The sequence below is a fragment of the Anser brachyrhynchus genome (assembly GCF_964034855.1).
Source record: "Anser brachyrhynchus genome assembly, chromosome: 2".
Lineage (NCBI taxonomy): Eukaryota > Metazoa > Chordata > Aves > Anseriformes > Anatidae > Anser > Anser brachyrhynchus.
The window spans coordinates 27,651,703-27,677,048 of NC_137695.1; the positions used below are offsets into that span (position 1 = coordinate 27,651,703).

Sequence of the window (25,346 nt, forward strand, 5' to 3'; positions counted from 1 at the left end):
TTCAGATTGTCATATTACTAGCAAACACTCAGAGTCTAGGTAAATATAGCCGTCTTCTTATTTAGTTCCATCTGTTATTAAGGGAAAAATTATCAGTCTTCAGTGTCCTCATAAACCATGAAACAAACCTAAGCAGATGTTGCACAGAGCAGCCAGAGGTTTCCTTGCCTAAGCCTCTGAAACATGCCAGAGGTACCAAAGCTAAAAGGTGGTTATTTAGATAAGGCTTTACAGTATGCATTGCTTTTTGGAGATTCTGGGCTGCTGTGGATTGTGAAGCAGCCTGTAATCCACTGTGAAGGGAAGTTCCTCAGCAGGGAAACAATTCCATGTGTTCCAGTATTGAATATACCTGCTACCTGCTCTTGGATCAGCCCTGACCAAAAAGAGCACATGAGGGACTTGAAGTTGTGTCTCTCTTCCTCCCATGGGTAACACATTCTTACACAGGGTCATTGCAGGTGAAGGATTGAATTTTAGCTTCACATGCTTAGTTAATACCAGATGTCTCACTGAAAAGCTCTTTTGTACAGCTTTATAGTAATTCTCAAAGTTTCTGTATTTCTTGGCTTAGGAAAAAGACTTCTATTTTACTTTATGAGTTGTGAAGTGGAGCAGTTCTTTTTTCTAAGATGTGACACTAAGCTGTCCTCCAGGGAATTCATTTCAAGAAGGATTAGTACTGCTCTTTGATGAGCTCTAATTTATTTTCTGCACTGTGCTTGTAGACAAGCTTGTCACCATCTGCAGTGAACTAGAAAAACACCACTGAAACAAGAAAGAGCTGAATCAAGACAATGAAAGTATGGTACTCCAATGCCTATTCCTTATCACTGGATCAAGAAAACTCATTAAATGAGCTAATGTTCACCTGGAAAATAAATTTTGGCCTCTCAGCATATACATCTCATTCACTGTGAGGCATGTATATTTGATATTGAAACACACAGGAGACACTGCAATGCTCTCTTTAGTGAGAACTAGTTGATGGAAGGGTATTTATAAGAAGAACATCTAAGAAAAGAGTAACTGCATCTCCACCTTCCTCATTTTATTTCAAATAGACAGGCCCCAAGCTGCAGAAGTTATTTATATTGCAAATGCATCCAGCCCAAATGTTCATACACTTGGGGCTATGCTGGTGAGTTTAACAATCTTTCTGTTGTGCAATTATTGAGAATGAACCTTTATTTCTAGTGATGTGCTCTTGCTCTTGAATGTCTGCAACCCACCTCCTAGTTGGCAATAGTGCTTTTAAGTCTTTTTTTAATCCTCTGACATTATGTGCCTCTGTTTTAATGCTAGAGAAAATAGGGTGCTGCCAGGATTGAATGCATCCCACATGTTCCAATTGTGTTTTCATGTGAATTTGACCTCTGATACACAAAATTCCTATCTTGCAGTGTGCACATATGTGAGCCATTTCTGAAAGGGGGGAGAACAGAACTCTGATTCAGCTGAATGGAACATTCTTATGTAATGACAGTCAAAGGAATTTTACATTAACTATCGTGTAAATTTATGAGTCACTTTCATCAAATAAATGTTCTTTTTATATGCTGAGATTGCTGGATTTTTTGTTTGCCTGTTTGTTTATTTAAATGTGGAAAGGATAAGGATAATAAGGAAAGGATAATAGGAGATAGCCAGTGTACTTATATTTTATTAAAATTCAGACAAAAAAAAACAAAAAACAAAAAATGGAAGATTATGCACTTTATGAACTAAGTTCTAGGGGAATTTTTGCAATTCAAGCAAATTGTTCTCCCTTGCAGCACCTTTGCTACCAGGAAGCTCTGTAGAGACTAAAGTTTCCAAACTTTGTATAAGCAAACAGGAGTACAAAATTGAAAGGAGGGAGAAAAGCTGTTTGTATTCTTTGTTTCTTTTTTTTTTTTTTTCCAGTGTACACTCCACCACGTTTAGCATGGATGCACAGAACTGCATCACAGGTGTGACTACTTACCTAGATAATGAATGCTTTGGAACAACAGTCCCACATTGCAAAAGCGACAGCTGCTCACCACTTAGAGAATCAGTACACATTCTCACCCTACAGCATTAACACGCCAATCTAGTCCAATCACAAAAAAAAAAAACTTGCCTATTTTAAAGTTAAAAATACAAATTAATTTTTTGTATCAGGTGTTTTTAACTCTGATTTAAAAAAAAAAAAAATCTGACAGAGATTGCTAGATAAGCCAGATTTTTTGGCAATATCACACTGCAACGCAACAAACCTGTGGATCTATGCTGGATTTTTCAAACAAAATTTGATATTAGCATGGTTTGCCCTAATTATGTTCTTTGTGTTATTTGCAAAGACAGTTATTACTACAGTTTTTGGTTTTTTTTTTTTTTTTTGTAATGCAACTCTTCCTAGAATGAAATGCCACCTCTCCATATCCCACAGATATGGTGCATTCTCAATCTACCCCATGACTGGTTATGAGGAGTAGAGCTCTCTGCTCTATAGGAAGCTTCTAATGGCATGTGTCTTGTCTGTGTGTGTCTTGCCTAAACGAGGCTGACTGTAGGTTCTGAAGCCTTGCCCGTTAGGCTGTATAATACCCAACTCCTATCATAAATATCCCATTATCCTATTTCTGGAATAATCAAATACTATTAAACTATAACAGCCTCACTTCTTGGTCACTTCTTTTTCACGAATTTATTATGAATCAATAATGTTCAATTAACAGAACATCGGTCATATTCCTCCACAACAAGAAATTACCAATAAATCTCCTTTGCTAGTACCATTAATATACTTTAGCTCTCAGACCTGCAAGGATGGTAATACCTCTGAGGTTGTTCAAAGTTGGAGAAGAGACTGACAACTAAGGACATGACGTCTTTATAAGAGAATATACACAATTCACTTTGATTGACAATGATTTACATCACTTAGAGCTGAAGGTGAAAACCTAAGTATTGTAATAGCTAATGTATGAGTTATTTATGTATATATATATATTATTATGTCATGACAGTTACAGAGGTTTAAGAATGCCTGTGATAAAAAGACTAGATCACATATCCTCCAGTGCAAAAACTGGATATATTTCCTTTTACTTTACAGCTCTTACCTCCTCCCATCTAAGGCATTTTATGATAATATTTTGTTCTTCTGTCAGTCATGATCTGGTTTGGAACTTTCCTAATAATTATATAGCCAAATAACTGCTTGACCCAGCAATTACATGGATTCATGACTCTAAGAACAAAAGTGACCTGTGACCCGCTTTTTGATCTCTGATATTAGCCAGCCACTATGGTTTTCTTAAGTTTATTTCTGTATACTTTGTATATTTCTGATACTTTTCAGAAACACAACCACAACTGTTGAGATAAAAAATTCCAGCTGTGAGAAATTTCACTGCAGTTATTCTAGTGGTTTCCTTTCACTTAAAAACAAACAAACAGAAAAATAAAACAAACAAAAAATAAACAAACAAACAAACCCCATTTATTTGCATTTTGTATTTGTTTAACTCAAGTTTCTTTAAATCAAACTCCTATATTCCCATTGAAATTTTGATGTATATTTCTAGGGTTTGTAATCGTTCAACCATGATATCATGGTGGGAGATATTATTATTCGATGACCTGATATGACCTTCCAATTCCTTTTTCTGGGGAAATGCTACTCTCCAGTAGGAGGCACGGGTTAATTCCAGATGGAAAAATGCCTCCAGACATTTTGTAGCCAGAGGTTACATTTTTACGTAATATCTGCCTTCATATTTTTATACAATATCCTAGGCTGTAATGGAATGTTATTCTGTGGTACCAAGAAAAATTTCTTGTAAGATGGCATTATATCAAGTGTAAAATCTTTATTTGAAAAAAAGGAAAAAAAAAAAAAAGAAAAAAAAAAGAAAAAATCCCCTCACATAAAATATCTAGTTAGTTTAGCTGTATATATTTTCGGTAAGTCTATACTGAATGACATAACTGAAATTACTTTTAGTTCTTTAGTAGTTCTGTCATGTTCCAGACCACATTATTTCATGTGGAATATCTTGAATTGATAAGTGGCAGAACAGAAGCATAAAGCCAGGTTTTTCAGGTCCCTATTAGCAGGCTATTGGTCATTCTAAGGATGAATGGCATTCAGTTTTTCCTTTATTGTGGATATATTTTAAAGACATTATTGTTGTTTGCTTTTAATGGGAAATCTCATGTTCTGGGAACTAAAGTTTAAAGTCCCTTCTGTTTGGGAAAAATTTTGTTTGGGCAATATTTATTTTGCTTTCTGTTGCAGCATGTTCCCTGTTTCCTATTTCACACATGTAATAAGGAAATCATTAATAAAACCACTCTGCGGGATATTTTAAAACAATTTCTTATATGATCTTAGTCATAAGTCTGTTTTTTTTTCCAAGTTTTTTATAACATGGTAGTTACAATTTGACTTTTTAAATTCAATTTTACCCTGCTTAGAACTTTTTAACATTTAGCTATTTTGTGTTTTATGGAAAAAGCAAAACAAGAACAACAAAAAAAAGGCAGTATTTCAGTGATGTATTTCTAATCTCTGTATCTTTTTTTTTTTTTTTTTGCCATCAAGTTATTCATTTATAATGTGCCATCATGATATTCATTTTAGACTAAGATTCAGTCTTCTCTTGGGAGTCAATTTCTAGTAACTTCAAAAATATTTAATTGTTTCCAGTAACCACTATTTCCGCTTACTCCTTGGGGGCCTTTGCTCTTTTCATTGCCATAGAAGAAAGGAGATGTGTTATTATTAGTCAATACTGTACTTGCATTGGATTCTAACTTCTACATGGAAACGCCAGTACCTAGAAACATCCTGGGTCTCTGGGTGTATGAAAGATCTGCAGAGATAAAGCAAGAACTGGTATGTATCTAACATGGCAGAGAAGCCTATTGCAAGCTTTTCTTCCGACTGAAATACAAAGTGGGAGATGAGATTGCAGCATTTTGTCATCCTAATTTGATGTACTTTTGGGAGACATATTTGTCTACCCTGTCTACTAGTCAGATGAACGTACTGCCATTGTACCTTTGGTCCAGGATCTCCCACACCTTTTGGGCCTGCTGGTCCTGGAGGGCCTGCTGGTCCCGGAGGTCCCTGGTATAGCAGAGGAATAAAGCATGTCAGTAGCAGTCCTAAAGAAGTGGTACTTACATTCTTCCATATAGAAAAGAATTTCAGCAGTAGTTATTAACATCTCTGTATCTGCTGTATTTTGTCGAGTGCATAATATTTCCAATGTGTACTGAGCAACAGCCATAGTCAGTCCCAGGTGGAAACCTAAAAAGACTACCAGAGTGGAGGAAAAAAAGTCCTGCTCTTGACTTAAGAATATCAGAGCTGTTCTCAGCTCAGAGAAACCAGTCAGAAAGCAGATGTTGCTCCATGATTCATACACCGCAGACATTACACATCTGGTATACCAGAGCTGATCCATTAAACCTGAGGGTCGGGCAGAACTAACATATTTTGATTTATTTGTGTTGACAGCCTGTTGCTGAACTTCCCATTCAATCCCTCACAGCCCAGCCCCTTCAGCTGCCCTTCATACTGCTGGAGGCATCCCTACCCTCCCTTTCAGCATTCAGAGGGCAGATCTCTTTGCTCTATCAGAGCTACAGATCCTTAACTACATAAATCTTGTTCATGTCCACAAGTGATTTATAGAGTGGGATTTTCCAGACCATGGGGCATGCAAAGGTGGAAACCTATAATAAACATATTGTAATAAACATCAGGAATACTACTGCATACTGAATACTGCATACAATACTGAAGCTTTTTTCTTTTTTTTCTTTTTTTTTAATTATTTGGTCAGTAATAGCAGTGCAGCATGCACACATACACCTAAGTTTGCCATCCTGTGACTGGTGACTGGGCAAACTGCAAGCAGCCTTTGGGTAGTTTTATTAATCAATGGTTACCAAACCAGGCTGATCTTGAATTCTTCAATTATTTAGGAATGAAAAGTTTTCAGTCTCTCACTGATCTCTTTGATTCTGTATCTACTGACATTTTTTTTTCTCATCTAGCTTAGACAGAAATCTTGTGAGGCTTAAAACTTAGTTGCTATGATGCATTTTAAGGCCAAATACATCTTTTTTCAATCGTCTATTTGCATCACTGCCTTCTTTATGATCACCTTTGCATTTGCTTTTTGGTTTTATTTGGGATAATGATAGGGTTTTTCATTAGTTTGTATGTACCCTGTTCAATGGATCAATGATCTGGGTCCATAACCGGCACTCTTTGACCTTCCAAGGAGCCTCGAGCTGGTCTGGTGTCACCAAGTGCTGTGAAATATGTCAGGTACATAGCATTTATCCAGGAATTTTGAGTGAGTGCCCTTTGAACTAATTCTGAATCCCAAAAGGAAAGGAGGGCTGGGATCTCTTCCCAGGATCAGTTTGAATGACAGGAAATTGGAGCTGAGCCATGACCTATTTGGAAGCAATCAGGTCCCACCTCAGCATATTTGGGAGAGCTTTTGTGGTTGTAGTGTGGAAAAAGGCTGGATTACAGACCTGTGGTGATAGAAGGATGGTAACAGTATTCACACCTTCTAGTGAAAGGGTGGTCAAACACGTCTGTGTGGCTTTGGATGACTGAGATTTAGGATGATAGGCCCTTGTAATGGATGTGCCAAGTGGAACACTCAGGTGTTAACCCCTTCAGGAGGTAACTATCAGGAAAGCAAGGGGGGGGTGGTCTTCAGAAAAATATAACTTGACTCTCCTTGATATGAGAAGCAGCTGAAAAAACAAGGCAGTGAAGGCTCCAAGATTTGGCCAAGAAGATGTTACTAGAGATCCTGAACAAAAAAAGGAAGGCAGGAATGCAGGAAGGCAGGAAGGAGAAAAGGGAAGAATTCAAAGCAGTAATTTCATTAAACATGTATGAGCAGCCATGAAGGTTTTGATGGAATTACATGGCATCCCTTTCATGTTGATGAAAAGTAGTTCAGTTTATGTCCAGTTCTGATTGTCTGTAGGGCTGGTACTGTACCTAGGACAGGAGAGGGCTTCAAAATATATGTGAGATACTTAAATAAGCTAAAGAATGAAAGAAAAACGTAATTACACTTAGTTAGTTAGATACATAGAGAGCATACACAGTAGTAGTAGTAGAAGCAGAACACAAAGTACAGAATCTAATTACAAACAACAAAAAGTAGAGAATTAAAATTATACTTACAGCTTCACCTTTATGGCCATCACCTTTTGGTCCACGGGGTCCAGGTAGTCCAGGCAAGCCCTGGTTACCCTAAGTACAAAAGTAATAAATCAAGCATTGTGTCAGTATCTGGATCTTCATGACGTAACATTAACAAATATGTGAGGAAACTGTTTAATATCCTTTTGGAAATACAGAATAGCAGTTGCCAGCTTTTCCAATTCATTTGCAAAGCTCAGAAATTTTTGTGCTTTTTTTTTATTTATTGTGGTTTCAGTTGATCAAATTAAGATTTTAGAAGAATAGGAGGTCTCGTTATGAAATCATCAGCATTTAGATTTGTAGTTGCAAAGAGAAATCTTCAGAATGTTACCTTTATCTCCAGCCAATAATAAAAAAATAAACCAAAAAGTTAAACCTTTGTGACTTTGAGGGTAACAGTCCTGGGTTTTGAACAATGAAGTCAAGAATACTGAAACACAGTATGCTAGCCTTAAGTTATATTATGTAGCACATTCTGTGTTTCAGGGAAATCACATTGGTTCTCTTACGCAGTAAAGCAAAACTGCAGTCTACAAGGAAAATAATTTAAAGAAAGAAATATAATCGATAATATGAAATATATTTTTTCATAGCTTAGCCTAAAATGCCGTGTATTAGGAGACAATTACTCCTTGTGTTCACTCTTCCACTGACTCCCACTAAAAATTTTATCCATTTGCAAAACTTCAGTGCTTCCTTTCACCACCAGAGGAGAAACAAATAGCAGTCTTCTCCTCTTCCTTCATTTCAGAGATCATTTTCCTGATATTTAATGAGTAAGTTAACCAAGCTTGCACTAGACTCTTCCTTGCAGAACCAAGAAAGAAAACTTATTACTTTAAGGTATCCCTCGAGGTATGTTGACAGTCTATAGTATTTATGTTCCTATGTGACAGCAGTGCCAGTTGGAAATCCTTACTGATACTCGTAAGATACACATCCAACCCATACCCAAGCACAGTATGCATATGTCCATACAGGGAGCCGTGCGCATCCTTCGCCCAGTCCCAGAGAACCAAGAAAGGTAAATGGACTATGGGAAGGGAAGGGAAGGGAAGGGAAGGGAAGGGAAGGGAAGGGAAGGGAAGGGAAGGGAAGGGAAGGGAAGGGAAGGGAAGGGAAGGGAAGGGAAGGGAAGGGAAGGGAAGGGAAGGGAAGGGAAGGGAAGGGAAGGGAAGGGAAGGGAAGGGAAGGGAAGGGAAGGGAAGGGAAGGGAAGGGAAGGGAAGGGAAGGGAAGGGAAGGGAAGGGAAGGGAAGGGAAGGGAAGGGAAGGGAAGGGAAGGGAATTACAAGTGACTGAACAATGCTATTTCATCAGTGTATTTCATCAGCATATTGTGCCTGGAAATTTCTGCAGCACATAATACTTCAAGAAATCACAAATGGATTCCTGACAAGCAGCTCGGATCTCAGGGACTTTTCTGTATGAGTCTCTCTTATTGTACAGTCCAAGGGGATAATTTCACTGAAAGATTTTAAAGGCAAACACTTGAATCTTACCACCAATTTAAAATTGCAAGAGCCCTGGGAGATGTTTCTTTATGCTTCCTAGTTTCCAAATCATAAAATTCTGACTCGGTTCTGAGAGAATTTAACCAATGAGTGTGCTTTTAGCCCATAAATAGCTTTATAATGGAAAAGCAATTTACCTCTTCCTCATTCTTAATATTCATAGTTCTTACATTATGGATAAAATAAAAAATGTTTTAAAAATGTTTCGTGACATTTTTAAACAAGAATGGAAATCATGGATCACGAGTTCATCTTTATTTTTACTTCCAATTCTAGTGCAGTAAAAAAATGCCAAACAGATGTTTTCATTTAATCTTACCAGACCACTGTAAATACCAAATACATGTTAACACATTATTTTCTTTCAGAACTGGGATTTTGTCAAGTAGCTGGTTTCGCCATTAGTAGCATAGCTATAAATCTACTTAAGTCTGTACTGGGTCGGGCTGGGATGTTAACTTTCCCTGCAGCAGCCCACACAGTGCTGTGCTCTGCACTCGTAGCTAAAACAGCACTGGTATCACACCAGTGTTGTGTCTGCTGCTGAGCAGTGCTGGCACAGCATCAGGACTCTCCCTAATTCCCCTAGGGGTGGGCAAAGATGCGAGAAAAGAAACATCACCAGGGCAGCTGACCTAAACCAACCAAAGGGATATTCCATACCATATGATGTCACACTCAGCAATAAAAGGTGGAAAAAGGAGGAAGAGGGGAGGGGTGGGCTCTCGTTGTGAAAACGTCTGTCCTCCTCCCGAACACCGGCTACGTGCGTTGAGGCCCTGCTTCAAGGACGTGGTCAAGCATCGCTCACTTGTGGGAAGTAGAGAGTAATTTCTTTCCTCTGCACTTCCACATAGCCTTTACTTGTTTTGTTTAGTTTTCCCTTTCCCCCTCCCTTTTCCCCTTTCCTTTTTTTTTCCCCTTTAGTTAAATTGTTAATTGTTTAGTTAAATTGTTTAGTTAAATTGTTTAATTAATAATAATCTTTCCTTAATAATTATTTTTTTTCCTTTAATTAAATCATCCTTATCTCAACCCGTGAGTTGTTCTTTCCTTTACTTCTTCCCCTCCTCATCTAAGGAGGGGGAGTGAGAGAGCGATTGTGGTGTTCAGCTGCCTAGCACGGTAAAACCACTACAAAGTCATAAATCTGCTGGAAGAGACAGTTCTCTAGTCCAGATTATTTAGTTGTTTTTGTGCTTTTTGTTTTTGTTTTAATAGCTGCATCCAAAATGCAGTAGAGATGGCCAGGGAGCACTTCCATGATTACTGCTTCCCACAGTTTTGTGGGATCTGGATAACATAATCTCAGTGACTCACTGCAAGTCAGTGCACTGACAACAAGGCAGGTGCCATTGTTGTCACTGATGACATACTACATTAATTCATCTAAATTGTTTTCCTTTCCAGGGCAGGTTTTAAAGCCATTTCCAGAAGCAGTAATGTAGAAGCAGTTGCTTCTTCACTCTTAAAAACAAACAAACAAACAAAAACCAGAATATAAACATACATTTTGTGCCCATGGCTTTCACTTTCTGTAAACATTACCATGTGTAAAAAAGAGGAAAACGTTTCAAAAAGTTTGTAGATGAGATTCTGCCTATGCAGCAGGAAGAACAGGACAATGTCATTGTTCAGGAAAAAAAAAGTTATGGCATGATTAAAACCTAAATGATTAAGTACTTGACTGGAGAATTAAGTCATGTTTATCACTTCTTTCTACGGAAAAACAGAGTGAATTAGCATTCCAGATTACAGACAAAGTAAATCATTTTAGTGTTGTTGAAAATTCAAAAATACAGGCTACTGCATGCATTGCTGGATCAATACTGAATAGATAAATGTGCTATCCACCACCCTCCAGTAAGGGGGTGCCAGTTAACCATTAAAGGCTTGCACAGTGAGCATAGCAAACCTGCAATGGACTATTGTACCCCTTTGTCAGTGTTGAAGTTAAAAATGTAAAGGATTTAACCAAGTAAAACCCATTCCGTAACCTATACACAAGCAAGTGTAAAGAGATCTATTTTTAAAATCCATTATTTTGTGTTTTGCATATGTTTTTGAATGTGCAGGGTTGGTAATTCTGAAACACCACTGTTAAAACAGCTAATACCTGTCAACTCATACTCAAAAAAGTGTATATTGCTCATACAGAGGCATCAGAGAACATGAGATAATGAAAGGTGGAGATGAATTTCAAGAGCTACCTTCCTAATGAAGGCTTCATGAGGGAAATTTGCAGAATGAGATACACTGTACTATTTAATATATTTTGAGTTTAATTTATATATTTTGAGTTTTTTCTTTGAAAAGAGTATAAGCTTATTTTAAAGCATAGACTTAAGTTGATAGAAAAGTTGAAGAATTAGCTGGTTACTTTCCTGAGAAAGTTGTTCAGGCAGTTTCTACATTTTCACAAGAGCTTTGCATTATGTCTCACATTTCTTCACTTTCCAACTTTTGTCTCAAAATTCCTACCATTGGTCCCATTATTGAATTTCCAGGAAGCCCGTCATCTCCTGGTGGCCCCTTGGGTCCGGGATCTCCCTATCCAAAAAGAAACAAAACCAAAGACATTTTTGTTATTTTCAGTTTAATATCAGTTTAATATAATACTTTGTTATTTTCAGTTTAATATTCCATTCCTTCTGACAGTGACATGACTGTTGCTGAACTAGGTAATATGAAATCAGTATTTCTAGATGAAGTTTTTAATATCACAAGCCAGCACAGACTGGTGTAAGGCTGGTGTAACCTTGTTTCTGCCAGAGGACAGCAAAGAAATTCAAAGTGCTGGCAGACAGGGTATGTTCAGAAAGGTTACAGATGCAATGCAAGCTCCACAGACTTTTATGAAGACCCAGGAAGCAACTTGCATTTTTCTTCAAATATTCCCGGAATAACTGTTGGCAATCTTAGCTCTGCCAGTGACTTTCCTAGAAAGCAATGAGGCTCAGATTTCACTTTTCTTATGTTAACCCTTGGGCTCCTGATGTTTAATCTAAGGCAACAGATATTTCACTTTACATTAAGGATCATAAAAAGAAAATGCTGGTTTTCAGTGAAACCTTTTTTTTTTTTTTTTTTTTTTTTTAACAGTAGTGTGAAAGTCAGTATTTCAGGACTTTCACTAGGGAATGAAGATGAAAGGTTCTATCAAAACCATGGAGCAGCTGTAACCATGAGAGAGGAATATGAGAAAAAGCAGCTATCTAATGTTACTGTCTCTGTATTGGTAACAGCATAATGGTTGTCAAGGGAAATGAAACTCAAATCCCCAAACGTGGGTGTAGCTTAAAATAAACAAATTTCCAATAAACACAACCATGTCCAAGGGTTAGACATCTAGTGATCATCCACTACTACAGCAAACACTTAGAGATGTAATAAATAGACCTCAGACCATGACAACTCCCAGCATTGAAAAACATGCAGTTTTCCTGCACAATAAATTTATAATGCCTTGTGTTCTTTGAATATGCTGGTAGTGAAGGAAATACTACTAATCATTGTACTTTCCACAATGCAGAGAGAATATGTACCTGTGTAGCTTTTTATATTTTTGAGCAACTGGCATAAACATAGGTGATATTTATTGAAATAAAGGCATTACTATGGAACTAAATAGGCAATTTTTCTAAAAATGAACTTATATTTTATAATTACCCGAACTACTTGTTTTGATGCATTAGTCACTGCATACAAAAGGTCTGACATAAAATTTAGTGAAGAGCCTGAAAACACTTTTACAGACTCCAGAGGACTTTGGATCATGGCTGGTCTGCTAAGAAAGTGGTATGAACTGTACTGAACTGAATAAAAGCAGAGTGAAAAAGACAATGAAGTCTACAAAGTTATTATTATTCAGCAAGAATGTCATCAAAAGGCTGACTTACATGTCTTCTCAAAAATGCCACATTAACCAGGAAAATAGCACCATGTCAAGAAGGCAGACTGGAGTTCTGAAACCTGCCTTCATGCAAGTCATGTGTTACAGCATGACACTTTTATTTTCCTGACATAACGTTTGGCAAACGATTATGATTTTAAACCTATATAAGAGATATGTGCAACTCGCACTCCTTTCTTTCTTCTCTGTGGTTGCAGGTGTAACCTGAGCTTCTTCCATTCTCTCTTTCCTTCATCCTCCATACACAAACAAGTCCAAAGCAAATCCTAGCCCCCTGGGCTGTCCTGGTGCCAGGCTGGTAAGTACATTGTGTATACAATACCTACATGTGCATATGTGTAGGTGCACATATATTTTTAGAGAAGAGGAAAATTGGGGATAAAGTGACTCCAGAGTGGATGGATATCCAGTAGTGATTATTACACCAAAACTGAAGAGCATCAATTAATGCTGAAGTTAACTGGGATATTATAAAAACAGCATTGATTTTATCCATAAAATAAAAATGTGGGTGATAATGAATATTCAAATGGTTTCAATGCTAAATCTGCATATTTCACTCAGAAGGACAAGTCCCATCCATTTCAGGTACATTTCTGCCATAGATAAAATGAGATGAATGTAGCTTTAGCTATCTGTCATATGATATTTCATTTTAAATAGAAAATACAGGCCAGTTATTCACTTGGAAGTGACATACAAACAATCACCTCCAAAAAAATTTTCTACTTCAGCATATAACTCCCTGGAAGTGTACATAGACACATTTCTGCAGGGGCTTACAGCTGCTTTCAGGAAATCTTTAGTCTTTACATGAAAAAAGAAAAAAGCAAGCAAGCATAAGTAAATGTAAAATAAGATGAATTCAAAGTGATTAATTTCAAAGGAGGACACCCACTAAGCCCAGCACCATGTTAAATGGCCTCCAAACACTCTTCTTTAATTTTTGGTATTTTTCAGTACTCCTTACCTCTAAAATTCACTCAGATTTGCTACTACCAAAATAAATTTTAACTCATTTAGTTTACTTTCTTTTAACTTTGACAGAAATGCACACTAAAAAATTTCTAATCTCTGGTCTCCAGTAAACACATACTAGATAATCACCTTAGGTCCAGGTGGCCCCTGAATAGATGATCCAGCAACTCCAGGTGGCCCTCTCTCTCCTGGTTCACCCTGTTACAAAACAGTATCACCTACATTTAAACAGTTTCATTTTCTGCAGTAAGTAGATAAAAGTTTTTTTAACACTTCACATTATAAAAATATCTGTAAAGTTTTAGGTAAAAAATGGACAATATTTGGGATAAAACACTCAATTCTGTGTTCTTGTGGTTCAAGTTTCAAGCTTTAAATAACTATTGGTTGAACTGTATATCTATTTGTTTTAAACTGTAATTATTTGTGTGTGTGTGTGTCTGGCTTACAAAGCCAATGGAATAACCAGAATGTTTGTATTTTTTACAATTTACTCTCCGTTAAGAGTGATACTTATAACACACAAAATACTATAATAGAAAGTTAAAATTTCCAAGTCAAAATTTGCAAAATGCTTATCCTTAGAATAACTTGGACAATTTTAATTTACCTTCTCAGTGCTTGAGCATAACTATAAGGTCTATAATTATATGTTTACCTGTTATTTTTCTCCTTAGGACTCTTATTTCATTCAGGACAAACAGGACAAATGATGGAATTACTTCTGCTTTTCCTATTTTTATTTTTGTGTTGTCTCAAAGCATCAGACATTTGAGAAATTTGTACATTAAATATATCCCATAGATTCTTGTACAATGTACAAAGTGAAGGGTTACCCTGAAAGAACAAGCTTACTTTTGGTCCGGCTGGGCCTTGTACTCCTTTATAACCAATCAGTCCTTGGGATCCTTTTTCTCCTGGGTCACCCTGATGGAAACAAAGCTTTTGTTTAAATCACAGCAAAGGTTCATTCACAACTGCATGATGCCCACAATTAGAAAGGTATTTAGATGCTTAGCTCCAAGTGAAATCCCAGTCAGTTTTAGAATCTCCCCAAAAGTCCCAAATTTAACTAGGTACGAGATTAAAGCATTTGCTTGTCTATTAATACATCTTTCCAGGCTTTCAGTTTCATATTTAGAAATCTAATTAGTCACCCAATTCTCCTTAGTTCCTCCTCTTGCCCTATCAGCATACTGAAACAATTTGCTTCCACCTAACTGTAATGAAAATTCTGTGCCAAACTTTTAGAAAACCTCTACTGTCTCATTAACTTTAGTGTCTATGTTCAGAGTCTGATTTTCCTGCACTTGTTCAGGCTAGGAATCATATAGCTCTTTAAGTCCTTTTAAATCATCAGTTAAAAGGTAGTTGCTACTTAAGATATAATGAAAGAAAAAATATGTAAGAATCTGAACTATTACAAAAGAAGTCCTTCTAAACTTTATAGTACTTCTCAAGTGTGCGTGCTAAGCCATACCTTTTGGCCTACATCTCCTTTGCCAGGGGGTCCTTCTGGGCCTCTTGGACCTTGATCTCCCTTTTCCCCCTAACAGAGATTAGATGGTTAATTTTTACTTTATTCATTTTATTGATTCAATCAATGATTGGACTTACAAAGTCTGCATAAGTACTTTCCCCAAAAATGTCAGTTAAAAATCTGGTCAAAGAAGAAAATATTCTATATTCTTACCTCCCACCCCCAAACCTCCTGCAATCACATTCCCTTTGTAGGTAGAATTCCACGTGTATACTCATATGTGGGAGAAAAATGTATGCAAAGTTATTAGAAAAAGTCTTTGCTGACCAATTCTGAGACAACCAACTTTTAAGAAGCAGTAATTTTCTGCATCTCTATAGCCGAAGGCCAAGCCAGGATTCAAATATTAGCCAGAAACACTCCTTCAAATAATTCACAAATAATCCACATATTACATCATGCTAAGGAAAAATATCTACCAAATATTTATGAATAATATTGGTAAGATTAGGGTTTCAGAAAACCTGCAGGTAATTCAGGAAATGAAAAGTAGATTAAAATGTTTAAACTTCCATCTCTGATACAAGCTGTTGATGGATGTGGTATTATAGAGCCTGCTGTTGCTCAGCATACCGGTGGCTCCCGTTTCTGTGAGACAGCTCCCACCCACAGAAAACTGCCATAACATCTCTGTGCCCACTATTCACTGCAGACATCCAACTGTTCTTTGCATTGTCCTGAATACACAAGGTAGCTGCTCAATGCTAACATTTTCACTTATAATTAATTATGACAGCAATAGTACCAAGATGATCATGAGAATGGCAATATGTTAAAGAAAAAAGAAACCACAGCATTCCCAAATAAAGAATCTAACTGTAACTTTAGCTCAACATCTACTCTGCATTCTGATGTATCTTCCTGATACAACGAGAGGTTCATTTCTAAGCACTTTAATAGTAGGTGATTTTGTTTTTTTAATTAAATAAAAACAGAAATGTTTCATATTTATCCATAGTGGGAAGCTTACGGCCTCAGACTGTTGCTTGTCAAACTGCTATATGCACTGCCCTTGCAGCTGAAAAAAATGTGAAGTTGCATCCTTAATAGATGCTTATTAAAGATATTCAGATACTTCATGATTAAAGACAGTCAAAAAGTGTTGATTTGCATGCACCGAATTGTATTCAGTTCATCATTTCAACATGTTGAACAGGTGTCACCCTCATTTAAGAGCTGCACAATCAGCCAAAGCACTGAGTTTTGCTCACTCAGCAGCTCATTTTCTTTGGATAAAGTAGAATTAAAAGAGAAAACAACTTTTTACTCAGAAAGCAACTTTTTACTAGGGCAAATAATGACAGGACAAGGCAGGAATGGTTTTAAACTAAAATAAATGAGCTTTAGATTGGTTGTTAGGGAGAAATTCTTCACTCAGAGTGTGGTGTGGCACTGGCACGGGTTTCCCAGAGAAGCTGTGGATGCCCCATCCATGGAGGTGTTCAAGACCAGGCTGGATGAGGCCCTGGGCAACCTGATCCAGTGGCTGGCATCCCTGCCCATGCCAGGGCAGTGAGAACTAGATGATCTTTAAAGTCCCTTCCAACCCAAGCCATTCTATGATTCTATGAAAAGTCTCCATTTAACTTGCTTGAAATTGGGCACTTAGCTTTCCTGCCCTCTAAACGTCTTTCTACCATTTTGAATTTATTATTCCTTTTTTTTTTTTTTTTTTTTTTTTTCAGTAAGGCTGAGTTTCTCTTAAAATCTCAGAATTTCCCTTGGAAAAAAGGAGCCCTGGTTTCAGCTGTTTCGTATAGTTTCTGTACTGGGCTGGAAGACTTCAGCCACAGCTCACAACGCTGGTAGACTGAGGGTTACCCTAGGTTGCATCAACTGGAGCCAGACTTCTAGGTGTCAGGAAAAATCTAAGCAGGCTGTAAGACACAAGATATCTGTTCTCTAAGAAAATCATGAAAATTAATGAAAATCAGCAGCCCACAAAAGGCAGGACAGGTAAAACATCTGCAGATTCAGATGGCAGCCACTGTTAATAAAATTTGTTGGAAACTTCTCAGCTAGCACACTCACTTTTCCCTAGCAGAACTATTGCCCCATGCCCTCCCCCAGGATGAACTGCTTGACATTACATACCTGTAAACTGATAAAGATTGAATTTGGTCTTATTTCTTCTACAGCCTTTACATGCAGGAAAATATATTTCCTTACCTTTTTCCCTGCCTTTCCAGGGTCTCCTTGCATCCCTCTCTCTCCTGGGACTCCTGATGGACCTATATCTCCCTTGAAGAAGAATAAATAATTGTATCTGCACCATCAACATTTTTTTTAATCATTATTCTGTAAAATGTTTCTAACAGTGTTTTGGAATATTAATTCATTACATACAATATTTTTGTTCAAGTAAAGGTTGTTATCCCCAGTTAAATAGTCTATAGAGCCAGAAAAATGAGAACTTCAAATTTCTCTTAAAGCCTTCCACCTAATCCTTAAATCTTCATTTTGTATTAAATAAACTTGCATTTTTCAGCAAGTAAAAACTTGAGTTTAAACTATTTGTTATTCTGTGCACAATGATAATATGATAAGAATGCAATTTACTTGCTAAGTCAGGCATTTGTGACTGAAGAACGGGTCAGCTGGACTGGCTTGTCCAACCTAATCATTTCTCTTGTGAACTACATTACAGTCTTTGGTTTATCTGACTTAATGATATTGCATTGCATGAAGTGGATGATACTCATAAATTGGCCTGTACCCGAAATGAAGGTGTTGGTTAGAAACTGCCTTGCTTGTTGTATAAACTGGTCTAGGCGTTACTTTTAAGAGAGACCTTGCCACAAATTGTTGAAAATATCCATATGAACTAGTCCTGCAACATGCTTCTTCCATGATCCTTGGAAAAATCACTGAAATCAAAATATCCATGTCATTTTAGCCAATTTTTGGGGAAGCCCTACTTGAAATGGCAAGGATCTGTTATACATGTTTCAAACTGGCAACTGAAGTCAAAGCTGTAAATGTTTACCACCTCTTCTAATGCATAGGCAGTATGAGCACTGCTGTCACACAAACTTTTTTTTCTTGTCTTTTTTAATCACTGCAGAGGAACAGAGATAGTAGAAGCCTTTCTAGAAGGCTGTAGAGATATCTCATTAGCTTAGCAAAACTGGGGACAAATTCTTTCAGTTATGGATGCAGTAATGACTTTAGGAGAGAGGGTGGGAGCCTTAGCACAGCATTCTGAGTTTAAAGGGTTAAAGTGCGACATTAAGGGAACATCTATCATTGAAATTCCTTATTATTTTGATTGTAGTCAGTTTATACCAAAAAAATGTCTACTTCATTTATCATTTATCATTTATCAGCAACACAGGAAAGAATCAGAAGACACTTTAAGAAGCAGTTAAAAACAGGCTCACTTTAAGTCCTCGTAATCCAGTTGCTGGGAGTCCTGGTTCTCCTTTTTGTCCACGTTCACCTTGTTGACCCTAGTAACAAAAAGACTTCTGTTTGACACAGGAATATAATTTAGCTGCATTCATTACTTGTATTATCTCACCAACTGTTTTACACATAGAGGTGGTCAAATTTTAAACCAAGTGATTTTTGACTGGAATATTCCATTCTGTCAAAATCCCAGTAACTTGTAGGAGTGCACCTATTTTATTTATTTATAGAAAGCCTAAGTGAATCATGCCATCTTTCTTCTTGTTGTTTTAATCCATTTAAGTACCTTTTATTTTCTATTTCCTACTGATATATCAAAGACTCTGCTGTCACTGTGAGAAAGATGAGTCCAAATAAAGAAAAATCAGAACCTCAGTTTAAAAGAAAGTTTTGCCCTTGCAATTCTTCCTTCCAGTAGTTCAAAAACTATTTCTAAAGAAATCGGAATTAAATTTTTCAGTTATGCTTTTTAAAATATTTTTTTCGCAGTAGAGAAAATGTCTTCAAACATAACATATTGCAGAACTACATCATTTTCCCCTGCATTAATATTAAACACTGTTGCTGTAACTGCTACTTACAAGCCAAAGTAACATCTAGATGAAAATGACTGTATTTCTCCCTGCTTTTGATGCAGTGACTACAGTGATTCTTCCGCCAATCAAGGTGATTACTAAGCACACAACTGCTTTATAGTTTATTGTTTTTTTCCACTTGTTCTCCTGAATATTTTGTCAAATTCCCTTTTTTCCTCTCATAGAGTTCTCACCTGACACCATATTGCTGGAGGCTTGGAGTTTGGCAGCAGTAATTTTTTACCTTACTTTCCCGTTCTCTTCCTCCTTTCCTTCTTGCTATGGTGCAGTGCCACCTACTAAATAAACTCTAAATAAGTTCTTTTTTCTCTCCTAGTGTTTCTGACTTTGGTTTCATCTCTCTCTCATGGTCACCATGGAAGGCTGATGGACAAACAAGCATAACAAGAAAGAATTGGCCTGATGAGATCAGACGTAAGTCTCCAGACCATCGCTGCTTTACAGCTAAGTTGCTTAGTAAAATGCTAAGCACAATGTGTATAAGACAGCAAATTGATTAGATATAAACATGTCTGAAAGTCACTTTGTTTAAAAAGTTGTGTTCATTTGGAAGCCAAAATCCATATTGAAAAAGGTGTGGATGTCAGCTGAAGTCTTATGCTCTGTTTGGGGAACACCTTAATAAATGGGTGTTTTTTCCTCGAAGCTTCAAAAGTAAATGTTATCTCCAATGAACAAGCTCGCTGGTGAACATTTTCATCTCATCAAAACACACTCTTGAAAAGCCTGGAAAAGGATACATTTCTTGTTGCTTCTTCCTAGTGATTTTTTTTTAAATATCTTAACCATTACCTTTGGACCTGGCAGACCAAAACCTTTGGATCCTTTTGCCCCAGGATTTCCTTGTGGACCCTGTACACCCTATAAATCAAAATAAATGAGTTAATGCATTATATTTTTCTATATTTGAAATTCATCATGAGTCTATCTTTCAGTTAATAGTTATCTCATCTTTGTCACATGATGTGGTGGATTTCACAGCCTTATCCAAGTGTAGCGACTACAATTACTATTCAGGGAGAAAGCCAATGGGAAGTTTCTCAGTATCTAAACCCCGATTTATTGGGATGCTGTAAGCATGAACTTTAATATTCTTTCCTAAAAACAAACAAACAAACAATCGAAAAATGCAGAACAAAGCAAAACACACAAAAAAAGATCTTTTTGGATGTTTCTGTTGTTCTGCATCCACCTAATCGAGACTGTTGACAAACTTCAATGGGGATTGAAATCCGGATGTGGTGGACTCTTACCTCATGAAGCCCCTACATGTCATTGTCCAAGCGGTGCACTTGATTTATCTCCTATGCAAATTATGCAGATTACACCATATTTCTATTTTCTTAATCCTAAAATCATTCATATCAGTTGGAACCATTAATGTCAAGGAGCTTTGCCTGAAGACTAACTTGATGCCTTTTAAAATGCAAAAACACTGAGATTTTTAACGTCTCCAAATCAAAATTAGAGCTCTGATGAAGTATAAAACAAAAACTACATACAAATGTTCATTACATTCCCAAAGTGTAGGACTGATCTGATAGGGTTTTTTAATAAAGTTGGTAGCAAAGCCATTTTCTCTTAGAAGAGTAACAGAGCTCTTCCATCTTTCTCATCCACTAGGGCCACAGGAGTAGACAAACAGGATTAGAATTAACACCAGTCTTCATAAATAGCAGATGTAGTATGCAGTATATTTGATGAAATTCATTATGTGTTGCTGCCATTTAATTCTTTATGAAAAGACTAGAATAAATGCAGGACAGATTTCACACTACAGCTAGGCAGTTTATGGGTGTCTTCTAACTTAACAATGGAATAGACAAATACCTGACTCAGGTCATACTAGCTGCCTTCTTCATATCTGCAGCTCAGTGTCTGCCTGTTCCTGATTCAAACTTACCTGGCTTCCTGGATTGCCTATCCCTGGTGGTCCTGCCGGGCCCTGTGGTCCTACTTGGCCTTGTTCACCCTGTATTGTATAAAAAGTATTCCAGAGAGCTAAATTGCAATAAACCATGTTAGCTGATTAGTACATTTAATTTAAACACAGAGTGGTAGTCCCCAAACTGTATGATCTTGAAGTTTGCTGCTTCTGTTTGAGTTAAATGAGAATTTTGAATGCCTTAAAGTCTGCTTATGGCAATTCACCTAACACAGGTAACACCTCTTCCTTCCTGCAAACTCTATTTCATTTATAACAGTAGACAATCACATCTAGAGGGATCTGCATCTTATCTTTCCAGACTGAGATTAATTTTGCAGATTTTCTTGTATTGAAATATACAGTTGCTTGCACAGCACTCAGAAGAAAATCTTGCAAGTGTAAAAGAGCAGCTAGAGGGTATTGTTTTTAAAGAGCAGCTAGAGAGTATTGTTGAAAAATCTTTGTCAAGTGGTATTGTAGAGGTATTGCACAGCACTTGAGGATGGAATAGAGGAATTACGGGAGGTCATTTGGGTATTGGAAGTGGCACAGATCCATGTAGGTGTCCGGCAAGTGGGACACCAGTCCCTTCAAAGCAATAGTTAGTTTAACTTACACCAGAAACCCTTATGTACTGAAATGGTCCCAAACACTTACTGCCATGGCCATCGCTGCATTTTTCCTACACAGACATGGGAATAAGACAGCTTGTTCCTTCACAGGTCATCAGTCTTCCTGTACCTAAAGCCTCGAGCGAGATGGTCTGGCAGGTGCTCATTGACCATGCTTCTCACAGATAGGCCACATCAGACCATCTACGTTGCTCTGAAGATCTTAGAGATCCATTTGACTGGACAGTAAGATGAGTAAGTTCAAATCAAACTCCCCACATCTGAGAAACATACCCTGTTGACTAAGCTGCACGTAACTCCAGATGGGAATGTCATCTTCCCCTCTCACAGAAGCCAAGCGTGGGACAGTGAGGAGAGCAGGAGTCATGGGGACATGAGGGAAGGCATAAAACAGGGAGTAGGAATAGGGCTACATCACTAAACCATGAGAAGGAAGATCTGGATCACTGTCTCTGCTCTACATGACATTTGGGCATTTTTCATCAGTCATCCTCGAGACCTATGCAAGTTACAGGCCAGAATCTCCTCTGGCCAAGGGAATTACAATTGTTCTGGATTCTTCTTTGAGAATCTGGGTGCCAAAAAGCTAACAAATTTCAGAAGCTAGCATGTTCATTGCCTGTCCCAGGTCCGTTAGACTAGATAACCCAAGGTTTATTTAATTTTTTTAAAATATTTAATTTAAAATATTTTAAATACAATATTTCCGAGATAATTTTAGGAGGAAAGTAAGTCAATTTCTTCCCCCAAACTCCAGCTGCATAGAATACTGTCCACAGTGCAGTTAACTTGTATAGATGAGTGCTATGAAGTTTGTGAAGCTGCATTGAAGTAGTACCTCAGATCCAAGCTAAAACATATTCTCATGTTGTTGTGTGAATAATTCATCATTAATTTACTATAAATATAACTATAAATATGATCAAGAAAATACTCTGTGTCTCACCTTGTCACCTTTGATTGATTGACCTGGCAGTCCAATTGGACCAGCTGCACCTTCAGAGCCTTTTTCACCCTAGAAATAAGTAACAGTTTTGTAACTGTATATGGGAATTTATGAAGGAAACGATCCAAGACGAACTGGTCAACACAATGTGGGTAATGAGGAAAAAAGTATTCCTTTGCAAACAAACAAGAAAAACAGCCAACGGAATTATTAGTTTTACAGAAAAGCAATTCAGTTGCAATTCATAACATGCTTCATCTGTATTCATTGCGTCGTTGAACACAGGACTTCAAAAGGAGAAAATGAAATACTATGAAGTAGAAAAGTACATTTTGAGAATGCAATAATGCATTCATTTTGTAAGTAGATAGCAGGTCAGAACCTTCTGGTGCAAGGACATGGCTAACGTCTTTTCCTTAAAAGGAAGAAAAATCTGCTTTGCTTAGTAGCTCAAGGCTCTGGAGAATCTTGAAGCCACTCAAAGAGGGATACACTTTGATGAGAAACCCAGTTATGATTTTACCATAACTCTTTGCTTGTTTGTACTTATTTTTAAGAAAAGGAATGTTCACACATATTAAATTGGCACGTGCCCTTATGAGGTAACTGTCCACAGAGACTCATATAACCCAAGTTTTAGCTTCCAAAAATGGTAAGACAGAACAAAAATACTTCCTGAATGTTTGCTTCCAATAAAAAACATAAATAGCTAAATAGTCTTTCAGAAGACAACTTATCTCATTAAGCTAGCAAAAAAAGGTATCTTATTAAATACATAAATAAGAGAATCATTAACTTATTACATTCAGAGGGATACTACAACTCTTTTGTAATCATCTTAATAGAGCTTTTGAACTAGGAGGGGTATTCAGAGAGCACAGTGATTCAGAAGACCAAGATCCACCATATGATATTTTGTACAACTAAAATGATCAGTGCTCTTAAATAGCTTAGGCATTAAAGCAAATTTGTCCTATGATTAAATAATTTTAAAAAACATTTCCATAAAACTACCTTTTGTCCTTGAATGCCCTCTCCTGGTAGACCTTTCTCACCTGGCAGACCATCAGGGCCACGTGGTCCCTGTAAGAAAAGAAAAAAAAATCAGCTGATATTAGCAATTACATTTCTTACTGACATTTTGCCTAATTTGCTAATATAGTTCCATGCAACTCTTATGACACTGATAAGTAGCAACACTTACACAACAGCTGGCTGAGCCCAGGCAATTAAATGAAATGTAGTAAACCTTAATTGGAGGATTTAGATAAGAAGAAGGTAATGCTGAAATGATCTGAGTGACATAATGTCTAAAGACTCTATCCTTAAAACCCAAATGAAATTGTGGGTTAATTTATAATAAATATATTTACTGCTTTGTAATTTATTCCTTATAATTTCATGTACCTGAAATGGTGAAAATCATTAATTTGAACTTTTTTTTTTTGTTTTTTAATACAAAATGACTGGATAAACATACACAAAGAGAAAATGCCAATTTTTGTTTACAGAAACACTGAAATAATTCTTTTGTTTTGTAATATTTTTGGTTCTTCCAGAAAATTCAGCTCTTTTATTATTTAAAGCTACTGAAGAGTTTTTAAGGATGATCTTGATTAAATAAAAATGTTCCTACATTTTTTGTGAAAAATATATTTTATAGTCACAAGGAGACTTTCAAAAATAATACTAGAATGAATTCTAACAATCATCTACATTTGTGGCTTCTTAATTAACAATCTTGTGATTATTAATGAAGTAAGAAAACTACACATTTTATACTCTAACCAGCAGGAAAAAAGAGCCACCAACAAGCACTAACTTAACAGTGGAAGAAAGAGTACAATCCTTTGCTAAAATTAAAAGCAGCTTCCAAGGAGGCTATTAGGAGAACTGTTTCTCAGAGCTACAAAGAGCTTGCTAAAGGTAACTTACTGTAATTCAGAAGAGAAAGATGTAATTAAAAGCATATAATTTGGATCTTTGTTTCTGATGCAATTCAAATTACAGACTGGAGTTGAGGAACATCTCAGATCTTGGATTTTCACCGTCTTAAAATTTGATTTTAAACGATTTTTAAATATCTCCTTAATTCAAACTAGGAAGGGTATGCCTATTAGTATACAACTCCATGTCCGTCTGAAAACTGTATGCTGTAATCTCGCTCACATGGACCATGCAATTTTTTATTTCACCAAAACTTTTTTGGACATGACTTAATTCTCCTACTCCGGCAATTCATGCACAATTACTGTTGCAATATTAGGCTGGCATAGCTGCTGCTCTAAGCTGTGTAGAACGGCTTATGGAATCAGTACCCTATATAGCTGCTGTCATTCAATTAAAGTTGCTTAGACTTATTTATTTTCGCTTCCAATTCATCTATCAACGACTTACAGGTAATCCTGGCTCACCAGTTCCAGGAGGTCCTGGGAATCCAATTTTACCTTCTCGACCTGTAGCACCCTTGTGAGAAAGAATATTACTAAGTTCAGTCTTAATTCAACTTGACGCTTTTGAAAAGCTTAACATTTATATATAGATGACTTAACCGTTTCATTAGAAAAATCGGAAATCAAACACTTAACATCTCTTGAGGTAAAACAAACATAAATGATGATTTAGAAACATTTGAAAGTACATTTCAATTAACACTCAGAACCTTAGATTGTGT

The 25,346-nt window shown here is 36.8% G+C and overlaps 1 protein-coding gene and 1 long non-coding RNA gene across 3 annotated transcripts in view; one reads left to right on the top strand and one right to left on the bottom strand.

Annotated features, from left to right (window-relative positions):
• COL28A1 (collagen type XXVIII alpha 1 chain) overlaps positions 1–25,346 on the bottom strand; it is a 65,139-nt gene that overhangs the window by 16,865 nt on the left and 22,928 nt on the right. For both annotated transcript variants that reach the window (XM_080579974.1, XM_080579973.1), the window contains 13 exons: positions 25,070–25,138; positions 23,687–23,755; positions 22,673–22,741; positions 21,071–21,139; positions 19,960–20,028; positions 18,544–18,612; positions 17,333–17,404; positions 15,104–15,172; positions 14,479–14,550; positions 13,753–13,821; positions 11,214–11,282; positions 7,199–7,267; positions 5,033–5,101 (listed from right to left, as the gene is read on the bottom strand). In XM_080579974.1, coding sequence (XP_080436100.1) covers positions 5,033–5,101; positions 7,199–7,267; positions 11,214–11,282; positions 13,753–13,821; positions 14,479–14,550; positions 15,104–15,172; positions 17,333–17,404; positions 18,544–18,612; positions 19,960–20,028; positions 21,071–21,139; positions 22,673–22,741; positions 23,687–23,755; positions 25,070–25,138 — 903 coding nt within the window. The remainder of the gene's footprint in view (positions 1–5,032; positions 5,102–7,198; positions 7,268–11,213; positions 11,283–13,752; positions 13,822–14,478; positions 14,551–15,103; positions 15,173–17,332; positions 17,405–18,543; positions 18,613–19,959; positions 20,029–21,070; positions 21,140–22,672; positions 22,742–23,686; positions 23,756–25,069; positions 25,139–25,346) is intronic.
• On the top strand, positions 8,447–19,941 carry LOC308189698. Its single transcript, XR_013946521.1, has 3 exons — positions 8,447–9,559; positions 12,843–12,943; positions 19,484–19,941. It is a non-coding gene; the product is annotated as an uncharacterized lncRNA (long non-coding RNA).